This window comes from Peromyscus californicus, unplaced genomic scaffold, assembly GCF_007827085.1.
Source record: "Peromyscus californicus insignis strain IS unplaced genomic scaffold, ASM782708v3 Scaffold_14__1_contigs__length_90479793_seg_1, whole genome shotgun sequence".
In the NCBI taxonomy this organism is placed as follows: domain Eukaryota; kingdom Metazoa; phylum Chordata; class Mammalia; order Rodentia; family Cricetidae; genus Peromyscus; species Peromyscus californicus.
The window spans coordinates 6,906,962-6,919,450 of record NW_026294435.1 but is presented as its reverse complement, the minus strand read 5'-3'; the positions used below and the strand labels follow the sequence as shown (position 1 = coordinate 6,919,450).

The following is a 12,489-nucleotide window of genomic DNA, read 5'->3' as shown; positions in this document are numbered from 1 at the left end:
AGGCCCTTCTGTGTCTAAACTGATCACCTTGTTTACAAAGTTGTCCTTGACCCATCTGCCTCCCGCCAGTTCCCAGGACCTGCGTCCTAACCTGACTGATGTCCATGTCCTGAGCTCACTGTCCCCTGGCCTTCCTCTGCTAAGGTCAGGCTCATCTGCCTTCATAACACCTGCCCAAGCGTGTATGTAACGTTGAAGTCTAAACTCCACCACTTATCTGGAGCAGGCAGGAAGTACACCACGTGGTGCACATGCAGTGTGGGCATCTGTTCAACTCTGTCTGGCTCCTCAGTTTTCCTTCTTATGTGACTGCTTGTCACTGTGTGTTGCTTCCTTCTCTCTCACACTGAGAAAGTCAAAGGAGACAGCTCCAAGACTGTGGTCATCATAGAGAACACGGCCATTTTGTGTTGTGTTAGAATCATGCTGATTTGGAACATGTATGAGTCAAATTTATCTTTTTATGAACACACTACCTGAGAGAAACAACCCAAAGGAAGAAGGATTCATCTTGGCACATGGCTTCAGAGGGATCACACCATCATGGCAGAGAGGGCAGTTCATGGAGGCAGAAGTACGTGTTAGGGTGTTTACATCAGCAGATCAGGAAGCAGAAAGTGAATGAGAACCTTCAGAGGCTGAGCTGGTGATGGACTTCTACCAACTAGGCTCTGACTCCTCAAGTTTCTACAAACTCCCCGAAAGCACCACATCTGGGGAATAGCATGAACATGAAGGGAGCGTTTCAGTTTAAGTCATTAAGCTTGGAAAAGAGACAAACTCTCTGAATGTGCAAGCAGCTTGGCTGGACTCCACCAGGTTTAACCCTCAAAGTGCCTCCAAGTCTTTGCTGTTTTAACTTTTTCATTTTTTTTGGAATTCTGGAAGGTAAGCAGTGTTAAACATCCTCTAACTGTCGTAGGAAGCTTACAACAGTGAATCCCCTGGTTTAATCATATGATCGGCTCATTACATTCCTGTACCGAGTTCATGGAGCAGATCCCCACTGACACGGGAGAAGTGGGGTCCCCACTGACACGGGAGAAGTGGGGCCCACTTCTTTTTTAAATTAACTACATTTATTCATTTATTTTACATCCTAACCGTAATTTCCCCTTCCTCCTCTCCTCCCACTCCCTCCCCCACCCCCCCACTGCCTCATTCCCCCAACCCGCTCCTCCAGTTCTCTTCTGAAAGGGACAGGCCTCCCATGGGTATCAACAAAGCGTGGCATATCAAGTTGCAGTAGGACTAAGTGCCTCCCCTTTTATTAAGGCTAGGCAAGGCAACCCAGTATGAGGAATAGGTTCCTAAAAGCCAGCCAAAGCATTAGGGCCAGCACCTGTTCCCACTGCTAGGAGCCTGACATACAGACCAAGCTACATAACAGTCACACATCTGTAGAGGGCCTACCTTCAGTCCCCTGCAGGCTCCCTAGCTGTCGGTCCAGAGTCTGTGAGCTCCTATGAGTCCAGGTTAGTTGTTTCTGTGTGTTCCCTTGTAATGACCTTGACCCCCCTAGCTCATAAACTCCTTCCTACCTCTCTTCAGCAGGATTCCCCGAGCTCAGCCTAGTGTTTGACTGTGGGTCTCTTCATCTGTTTCCATCAGTTACTGGATGAAGCCTCTCTACTGACAATTGACGTAGGCACCAATCTATAAGTATAGCAGTATATCATTAGGCATCATTATGTTGACATTTTTTCTCTTCCCAATCATGTTTAGTTCTATCCTAGGTCTCTGGGCCATTCAGCTCTGGGTCCTGGCACTCCAGGTAGTGTCAGGAGAGGACTCACTCTCAGGGTATGGGTCTCTGGCTGGACCAGTAATTGGTTGGCTACTCCCACAGTATCCACGCCACTCTAACCTCCCTCAGCATCCCACACATCCCATAGGCAGGACTGACTGCAAGCCAAAGGTTGCATGGCTGGGTTGGCATCCCAGTCTCTCCATAGGAAGTCCCACCTAGTAATAGGAGATGGCCAGTTCAGGTTACATATCCACCATTGCTTATCCTTGTAGATTCCTGGGAGTTTCCCTTGCACCAGGTTTCTACCTGACCCCGAAGTGCCCCGTTTCCAGTCATCTCTTTCAGTACTCTCCTCCTCCATTCATCCCCTAACCAGATCCCTCATGTTCCCATGCCCACCCACCTCCTATCCACCCACGAAATCTCTTCTATTTCCCCTTCCCCAGGAGATCTATGCATCCCCTCCTTGGGCTTTCCTTGTTACCTAGCTTCTCTAGGTCTGTGTATTGTAGCATGTTTATCCTTTACTTTACAGATAATATCCACTTATGAGTGAGGACTTGCCATGTTTGTCTTCTGGGTCTGGGTTACCCCACTCAGGATGATTTTTTTTTCTAGTTCCATCCATTTGCCTTCAAATTTCCTAATGTCATTGCTTTGAACAATGAATGATACTCCATTGTGTAAATGTACCACATTTTATTTATCCATTCTTTGGTTGAGGGGCATCTAGGTTGTTTCCAGGTTCTGGCTATACAAATAAAACTGATATGAACATAGTTGAGCAAGTGTCCTTGTGGTATGATTGAGCCTTCTTTGGGTATATTCCCAAGAGTGATATAGCTGGATTTTGAGAAATCACCATATTGATTTCCAAAGTGGCTGTACAAGCTTGCACTCCCACCAGCAGTGGAAGAGTGCTCCCCTTACTCCACATCCTCTCCAGCATAAACTGTCATTTATGTTTTTGATCTGACAGGTGTCAGAGTCATTTTGATTTGCATTTTCCTAATGGCTAAGGATGTTGAACATTTCTTTAAGTGTATCTCAGCCATTTGAGATTCTTCTGTCGAGAATTCTCTGTTTAGCTCTATAACCCTATTTTTTAAATGTGTTATTTGGTGTTTTGATTTCTAGTTTCTTGAATTCTTTATATATTTTGGAGATTGGCCCTCTGTCAGATGTGGGGTTGGTGAAGATCTTTTCCCATTCTGTAGGCTACTGTTTTGTCCTGTTGACTGTGTCCTTTGCCCTACAGAAGCTTTTCAGTTTCATGAGGTCCCATTTAGTAATTGTAGATCTTAGCGCCTGCACTCCTGGTGTTCTGCCCAGAAAGCTGCCTCCTGTGCCAATGCATTCAGAGCTATTTTCCACTTTCTCTTCTATCACGTTCAGTATAAGTGGATTTATGTTGAGGTCATTGATCCACTTGGACTTGAGTTTTGTGCAGGGTGATATGGATCTATTTGCATTCTTCTGTGTGATGACATAAAATTGTGACAGCACCATTTGTTGAAGATGCTGCCTTTTCTCTATTGTATAATTTTGGATTTCTTGTCAAAAATCAGTTGTCCATAGGTGTGTGGATTTATGTCTGGGTCTTCATTTCACTTTCATTGATCAAACTCTCTGTTTTTATGCCAATACCATGCAGTTTTTATTACTATAGCTCTGTATTAGTGCTTGAAATCAGGGATGGTGATACCTCCAGAAGTTCTTTTATTATATAGGATTGTTTTGACTATCCTGGGTTTATTGTTTTTCCATATGAAGTTGAGTATTGTTATTTCAAGGCCTGTAAAGAAATTGGGATTTTAATGGGGATTACTTTGAATCTGTAGAGTGCTCTTGGTAAGATGGCCATTTTTACTATGTTAATCCTACCTATCCATGAGCATGGGAGATCTTTCCATCGTCTGATATCTTCTGCAATTTCTTTCTTCAAAGACTTGAAGTTCTTGTCATATAGGTCTTTCACTTGCTTGCTTAGTTACACCAAGATATTTTATATTATTTGTGGCTATTGTAAAGGATGTTGTTTTCCTGATTTCTTTCTCAGCCCGTATATCCTTTATTTAGTGGAAGGCTACTGATTTTTATATCCTTTATTTAGTGGAAGGCTACTGATTTTTTTCTTTTAATTTTGTATCCAGGTGTTCACTAAAGGTGTTTATCAGCTGTAGGAGTTCTCTGGTAGAATTTTGGGGATTGCTCATCTATACTAGAATATCATCTGCAAATAGTGAAAGTTTGACTTCTTCCTTTCCAATTTCTGTCCCTTTGATCTCCTTTTGTTGTCTTATTGCTCTAGTTAGACCTTCAAGTACTATATTGAATAGATATAAGAGAGTGGACAGCCTTAGCCTTGTCTTGTTCCTGATTTTAGTGGAATTGCTTTGAGTTTCCATTTAATTTGCTGTTGGCTATAGGCTTGCTGTATATTGAATTTATTATGTTTAAGTATGTTCCTTGTATTCCTGATCTCTCCAAGACTTTTATCATGAAGGAATGTTAAATTTTGTCAAAGCCTTTTTCAGCATCTAATGAGATGAATATGTGTTTTTTTTTCTTTCAGTTTGTTTAAATGGTGACTTTAATTGACAGATTTTCATATGTTGAACCATCCCTGCATCTCTGGGATGAAGCCTACTTGATCTTTTTGATGTGTTCTTGGATTAGGTTTGCCAGTATTTTATTGAATATTTTTTGCATCATTGTTCATGAGGAAAATTGGTCTGTAATTGTATTTCTTTGTTGGGTCTTTGTGTGGTTTGGGTATCAGGGTGACTGGCCTCATAAACAGAATTTAGCAGTGTTCCTTCTGTTTCTATTTTGTGGAATAATTTGAAGAATATTGGTATAGTTTTTCTTTAAAAGTCTGGTAGAATTATGCAGTGAAACTACCTGGCCCTGGGCCTTTTTTTGGTTGGGAGACTTTTAATAACTACTTCTATTTCTTTAGGGGTATAGGTCTATTTAAATTGTTTATCTGGTCTTGATTTAACTCTGGTATGTGGTATCTATCAAGAAATTTGCCTCTTTTTTTAAGATTTTCCAATTTTGTGGAGTACAGGTTTTTGAAGGATGACCTAATGATTCTCTGTATTTCCTCATTATATCCTGTTATGCCCCCCTTTTTGTTTCTGATTTTGTTAATTTGGATATTATCTCTCTGCCCTTTGGTTAGTTTGGATAGGTTTTGTCTATCTTATTAATTTTTTCAAAGAACCAACTTTGTTTCATTGATTCTTTGTATTGTTCTCTTTGTTTCTATTTTATTGATTTCAGCTCTCAATTTGATTATTTTCTGGTGTCTATTCCTCCTAGGTGACTTTGCTTCTTTTTGTTCTAGGGCTTTCAGGTGTGCTGTTAAGTCACTAGTGTGAGATTTCTCCAACTTCTTTATGCAGGCACTTAGTGCTATGAACTTTCCTCTTACCACTGCTTTCATAGTGTTCCATAAGTTTGGATGTGTTGTGCATTCATTTTCATTGGATTCTAGGAAGTCTTTAATTTCTTTATTTATTTCTTCATTGACCCAGTGGTGATTTATTGAGCATTAATCATTTTCCATGAACTTGTAGGCTTTTTGCAGTTTCTGTTGTTGTTGAATTTTAACTTTAATCCATGGTGATCCAATAAGATCCGGAGGTTGCCAGGCGATGGTGGCGCACGCCTTTAATCCCAGCACTCGGGAGGCAGAGCCAGGCGGATCTCTGTGAGTTCGAGGCCAGCCTGGGCTACCAAGTGAGTTCCAGGAGAGGCGCAAAGCTACACAGAGAAACCCTGTCTTGAAAAACCAAAAAAAAAAAAAAAAAAAAAAAAATCCGAAGACTATTCCATTTTTTTTTTTTTTGTATCTTTTGAGACTTACTTTATGACCAAATATGTGATCAATTTTGGAGAAGGTTCTCTGAGGTGCTGAGAAGAAGATATATTCTTTTGTGTTCGGGTGAAATGTTCTATAGATGTCTGCTAGGTCCATTTGAGTCATAATGTCTGTTAGTTCCCTTATTTCTCTGTTAAGGTTCTGTCTGGCAGACCTGTCCAGTGGAGAGAGAGGGATGTTGAAGTCTCCCACTAATAGTGTGTGGGGTTTGATGTGTGATTTAAGCCTTAGTAATGTTCCTTTTACAAATGTGGGTGCCCTTGTATTTGGGGCATGTATGTTCAGAATTGAGACATCATCTTGGTGTATTTTTCTTTTGATGAATATGAAATATCCTTCTCCATCTCTTTTATTAATTTTGGTTTGAAGTCTATTTTGTCAGATATTAGGATAGCTACACCACCTTGCTTCTTAGGCCTGTTTGATTGGAAAATCTTTTTCCAGCCCTTTACTTTGAGGTAATGTCTGTCTTAGATGTTGAGGTGTGTTTCTTTTATGCAGCAGAAGGATGGATCCTGTTTTTGTATTCATTCTGTTAGCCTATGTATTTTTATAGGCAAATTGAGTCCATTGATATTGAGAGATTTTAATGACCGGTGATTTTTAATTCCTGTTATTTTTGTTGGTGGTGGTGGTGGTGGTTGTGTGTGTGTGTTTTCCTCCTTTGGGTTTTGCTGATGTGAGATTATCTATTGCCTCTGTTTTCGTGGGTGCAGCTAACTTCCCTGGGTTGGAGTTTTCCTTCTAGTACCTTCTGTAGGACTGGATTTGTGGACAGGTATTGTTTAAATTTGACTTTATCATGAAATATCTTCTTTTCTTCATCTATTATGATTGAAAGTTTTGCTGGGTATAGAGACTGGGCTGGTATCTGTGGTCTCTTAGTATCTGCAAGACAGCTGTTCAGGCCCTTCTGTCTTTTACAGTCTCCATTGAGAAGTCAGGTGTAATCCTAATCATCTGCCTTTATATGTTACTTGACCTTTTTCCTTTGCAGCTTTTTAATATTTTTTTTATTCTGTATGTTTAGTGTTTTGATTATGATGTGGTGAGGGGAGTTTTTTCTGGTCCAGTCTATTTGGTGTTCTGTAAGCTTCTTGTACCTTTATAGGTATATCCTTCTTTAGGTTGGGAAATTTTTCTTCTATGATTTGTTGAGTATATTTTCTCAATCTTTGAGTTGTGATTCTTCTCCTTCTTCTATTTCTATTTTTCTTATATTTGGTCTTTTCCTACTGCCCCGGGTTTCCTGGATGTTTTGTGTTAGGAATTTTTTAGATTTAACATTTTTTTTGACTGATGAATCTATTACCTCTATCATATCTTAAACACCCAAGATTCTCTCTTCCATCTTGTATTCTATTGGTAATGTTTGCATCTGTAGTTCCTGTTTGCTTTCTTAGATTTTTCCATTTCCAGAATTCCTTTGGTTTTTGTTTTCTTTATTACTTCTATTTCCATTTTCAAGTCTTGAACCTGTTTATTTTTTTTCTTGTCTTTCTTAGAATTTTAAAGGATGTATTGATTTCTTCCATTTTTTGTTTGTCTTTTCCTCAATTTCATTAAGAGATTTTTCATTTCATTTCATTTCTTTAAGGATTCTATCATCTTCATAAAGTTATTTTTAAATTTATTTTCTTGTGCTTCAACTGCATTGGAATGTTCAGGTCTTGCTGGGTTCTGGTGATGCCATATTGCCCTTTCTTTTATTGATTGTGTTCTTACACTGGTGTTTAGGCATCTGGATTTGGGATGATTATAGGTCTAGGTGTTGATTCCTGTGCTTGTCTTCGCTGGATGGGTGTTTTGTTCCTTTGTTTTCTGTTTCTTCTCTGGTCTTCTGGCCTAAGTGGTGACTGGCCAGTCTTCAGGTCCAGTAGAGTGTCTCCACCAGGGTTTTGGGGGCCTTGGGCCCATAGATCCATCCTGACCTCTGATAGAGCTGAAGTCTTCTTCCAAAGGTGTAGATCAGAATGTGGAGTTCAGGGGAGGGGGTGCTCTTCTTCTGAGTGTTGTGGACTATACCTGGGTCTATGGAGTCTGCCAGAGTTTGGGGGTGGGGGGGCTGGCCACAGGGAAGATGATGAGGTGGGACGGGTTGGAGCCAACTTCTTAAGTGTCTTTCATGCAGAATTTTTCACCTTCTCTGTACACACAGAAATTCCCTTTAATTCTCCCTACCACTCTATGTCACTGAAAGTGTTTTAACTATCTAAGCAGGTCAAGCCCTGTGCTAAAAGGTTGGTTTTATATATCCTTAGGGGAAATGGGCTAGCCTAGGAAAGTGAAAATGTAGAAGTTGGTAGCATGAGCATCTTATAGTATTTTCATATACTTTGTAGAAGTACAACTTGACAATTCATTTTCCTTATATTAACTTGTTTTGTGTGTTTGTGAACTCATATGGGGGTCAGAGGACAGACTTTGGAGGTTGGTTCTCTCTTTTTTCGTGTGTTGTCGGCCTTGGCAGCAAAACCCTAACCACTGAGCAATCTCTCCAGCCCAGCTATTCACTGTTTGTGCTGTCTAGGAATAATTTGTGTGCAGTGTCTTCCTGATGTCACTTTTCTTTTCAGGTGACCCTGCAGGTTGCTCCTCCATGCACCCGTGAGAGGCATTATGAACACCTTGGACGGTGCTGCAGCAAATGTGAACCAGGTACCCCTGCACCTCAGGGCTTTCTAGCTTTCTTTCTTTCTTTTTTCTGTTACAAGAGATGAAGGAAGAAATTCATAGACCCTTCATGATAGTGGTATGTAATGATGTTTGCTACTCGGAAGACAGAACGCTTTCCCTCAATAGATGTCATCACCTATGAATCAAAGGCAATTTCAGAAACTGATCCTTTTTCTGTCCTGAGACATCAGGGTTTCCTAAAACCACATCCTAGTAAAACATGAAGTGTAACTGACACTTGAAAATATGTGCACAGAAATCTTATTTTAGAATAACCAAACTGGAATTGCTTAACCCTTGACAGACCTTCTCCCATGTACCAGCCAAAAAACACAAAGGGGCCTGGCCACCACCTTCCCCACATGTGGAGTCCAACCTGCTGGGTCCTCACTCTCTGAGAGAGGGCCGCAGAAGCTGGGTTCCTTTATAACTACGGTCTTTGGATGTTTCAGTTACACATAGCTCTTGAATGTACAGGACACAGAGCCAATGTTTTTGTCAAGTGCATGTGTATATGTGCACACATGTGTGCAAACGTGCCGGTGTATAATGCTTGGTAAACTAGCTATTAGCTGATAGTGCACATAGAACACAGTGAGCCAGTTACCCATGGTGAAGGTGGGAGGGGAAAAAACAATCCTCTACCTCAGCCCTCTTCTTCCCTTGGCCATTCCAGCAAACCCCTTAAGTCCTACAGGGCACAGCCTAATTCCTGAGTTCTTCTCAGTCAGCAGAGTTTGGGAGTGCAAAAGATGGTTGATTGGTTGTTTCTTTAGACAAACAGAGACCACCTCGTCACAGCAAACGTAGGCAGGAGCAACAGTAGGCACGGCAAACCCGGGGCAGGGTATTTCAACCAGCAGGGGCCTGAGGAGCCCAGGTGCTGTACTCACAGTCTGAGTGCCCTCATCTCGCCATCTCACAGATTACATGAATTAGAAGCCTTCCTGGATCCGGTTCTGTAAACCAGACCAGGAGATTGCTGTTTATTTCTTTATTCAGTGCTGGGGTTTAACCCAGAGCCTCACACATGCTCAGTGTCTGCTCTTGTCTAGTTTTCTTTCTTTTCTTTTCATTTGTTTGTTTTTTCGAGATAGAATTTCTCTGTGTAGCCCTGGCTGCTCTGGAACTTGTTCCTTAGCCCAGGCTGGCCAGGATCTCAGAGACCCATCTACCTCTGCCTCCTGAGTGCTGGGATTAAAGGTGGGCACCACCATGCCCAGCTTTGTTGTTTAGTTTTGATCAGCACATTGATTGTCATGGTTTTGGTTTTGATTGACACCTTGTCTTCTCCGTTTAAGGAAGATACCTGTCTTCTAAGTGCACTCCTACCTCTGACAGTGTGTGTCTGCCCTGTGGCCCAGACGAGTACTTGGACAGCTGGAATGAAGAAGATAAATGTTTGCTGCATAAAGTCTGTGATGCAGGTGGGTCACACACTGACACATGTCACAGGGGTGTGCAGATGCACCTGGGTCTCACTGACACACATCACAGGGGTGTGTAGATGCACCTGGGTCTGTCACACTGACACAGGTCACAGGGGTGTGTAGATGCACCTGGGTCTGTCACATGCTGACACAAGTCACAGGGGTGTGCAGATGCACCTGGGTCACATGCTGACACAGGTCACAGGGGTGTGCAGATGCACCTGGGTCACACTGACACAGGTCACAGGGGTGTGCAGATGCACCTGGGTCACACTGACACAGGTCACAGGGGTGTGCAGATGCACCCTCCATCTTTCTTCCTTACATTTGTCCCATAGAAGTGTGTTAAATAAGCCTACTGCATTTCCTTTGAACATGGTAGGGAAAGGTTCTGCTCATGGTTTTACGTCTCCAGTACCTCAAGTTAAAATTTTTCATCTTTCTGTTCCAGAATATGCGTTGCACTTTAATTGTGAACACATCTTACCATTGACAAAATGTTGCCACAGCGTTCAGTGTGTCTGTGTCAGTCAATCCTATACTTATCCCATTTTAAAGATAGAGAAATTGAGACTGAGACTGACTTCCCCAGGATTAGCAGATGAGAAGCAGGACTCAAACTGATCTTTTGACTTATAAACTTTCCCCTAAACAGGCAATGTTTTATTGTTGCAGTCTATTGCTTCGACAGGCTGCCATAATTTTGGGAAGGGGAGCAGGATAATAATATATATATGTTTTGAGACAGGATCTCACTCTGTAGTTCAGGTTGGCCTGGAACTCACTACTGAAATTACAGAAATCTATCTCCATGTGCAGCTCCATTTTTAAAAATATAGCTTATGTTTAGGAATCAAGACATAAATATGTCTCATGGAATCCCTAAGAGATTCTTTTCTCTCTCTTTTCCATTTTCTATTCTGAGTACTAAAGAATCCCCATGTTCCTCTGGTGGAGCTTCTGGTGTGGATTTAGTGATCGCATCTCCTGGGTGTCATTTATATAGTCTTTCCTTGGTATTTCTTGTATTGCACATTAAATTGTGAAGGCTGATAGAATCCTGGTTTATTTTGGCTAGGGTCTCATCCATAGTATAGTGCAGATAAATAAGAGTGGGAATTTTATTTTTGTAATATTTGCTGGGATAAGTATGGGTTGGATATTTTTTCCCCAGTTGTGGGGATCCAAGGCCTACACTTGCTGGCCAGATGATCTACCACTGAGCGACATCCCCAAACTCTTGATTTTTTAGAAATAGAGGCTTCCTATGTAGCCTGGCCTCCATCTTCCTGCCTCTGCCCCTCTGCCCCTCTGCCCCTCCCCACCTCTGCCTCTGCCGCTCTGCCCGTCTGCCCCTCCGCCCCTCCGTCCCTCTGCCCCTCTGCCTCTGCCCCTCTGCCTCTGCCCCCCTGCCTCTGCCCCTCCCAAGCATTTGCATCAACATGGTGAATTCATGAATGCAGTTGTGTCTGAGGTGCTGCAGTTTGTTGCAGACACTGTAGGTGGTCAGATTATCACACCACTCTGAGGTGAGACCAGGCCGTTCTTACACACACACACACACACACACACACACACACACACACACTTTGCACCCAAGAAGATCAGAAGAGGACAACAGATCCTTCTGATGAGGGTAGTGAGAACTGAACTCTGTAAAAGCAGCAAGTGTTCTTAACCTCTGAGCCATCTCTCTGTCCCCTGGTGGGACACTGTATCTAGTGCTGGTGGTAAGGGGCACCATTATTAGTGACTTAATCCTCACAGGATATGCCCAATTGAGCACAGCTAGGAAATAAGCATTTCTGAACACTATCGTTCTTCTTATGTGTTTGAGACAGCTGGCAGATTTGAGGCTGGAGAAAGTACTGTGGAAACTCCACTGGGCACAAGCATCTGATCAAGTCTTTTTATTTCCTTTGATGACCTTGACTCATTGCTGTCTGTTGGAAAAAAGGATTCATTCTGTCTATTGCCAAAATTAAAGCTGAACACTGAACACATCAGATTGTTCTGAAATTGTTGCCACCCCCATTCGCTTACACTTGCACAGGATCCTGTAGTATTTTGCAAAAAAGTGGTGTGTGCTCCTTTGTGATGATTACATGTACCACATATATGTTTCTGCACAACTGCCCTTTGTGCTGCAAGGGTTTTGGCAGTGGGCACAAGGGCAAATGGGCTCATGCTTGAGTCTGAAAAGCATAAAAATAGGAATGTCCCTTCTTAATCAGCTATAACTTGAGACAATGAAGGAAGAAACTGGTTTGATTTTTCCCTGTCTCTTTTCCCCTTGGAAGTTAAGGTACAAGAGCCATGTAGAAGATCCAGATGAGATGGGGCCTTTCAGCATTCACAGGGTGGTTTTCCCCCATTTTTGATTGTTACCTTTTAAAGATTCATTTTATTTTTAATTATGTGTATGTGGATAGGGGGTGGTATGTACATGTGTGCAGGTGCCCAAGGAGGCCAAAAAAAAGACCAAATCCCCTGGAGCTAGAGTTAGAGGCAGGAATGAGCTGCAGGATGTGGGTACCTGGAATAGAACTTATGCTCTGCAAGGAAACCATGGGCTCTTAACCAGTAAGCCACCTAGGCCATGTAAACAATGTTATGACTTCATGTCACCTGCGTGTGCACACCTGTACAACTGAGTTTCCTTGTTCGCAGTAGCTGCATTCTATGAAGTCACCACAACCATTGAGTTTGTGAGTCTGGAATCACTCACTGCTCCTAAGCGAATC

The 12,489-nt window shown here is 42.2% G+C and overlaps 1 protein-coding gene across 5 annotated transcripts in view; it reads left to right on the top strand.

Annotated features, from left to right (window-relative positions):
* Positions 1 to 12,489, top strand: part of Tnfrsf11a (TNF receptor superfamily member 11a) — a 64,329-nt gene that overhangs the window by 23,859 nt on the left and 27,981 nt on the right. For 3 of the 5 annotated variants that reach the window (XM_052736479.1, XM_052736482.1, XM_052736483.1), the window contains 2 exons: positions 8,216 to 8,297; positions 9,617 to 9,742. In XM_052736479.1, coding sequence (XP_052592439.1) covers positions 8,216 to 8,297; positions 9,617 to 9,742 — 208 coding nt within the window. The remainder of the gene's footprint in view (positions 1 to 8,215; positions 8,298 to 9,616; positions 9,743 to 12,489) is intronic. The other 2 variants (XM_052736480.1, XM_052736481.1) reach the window with 1 other exon arrangement.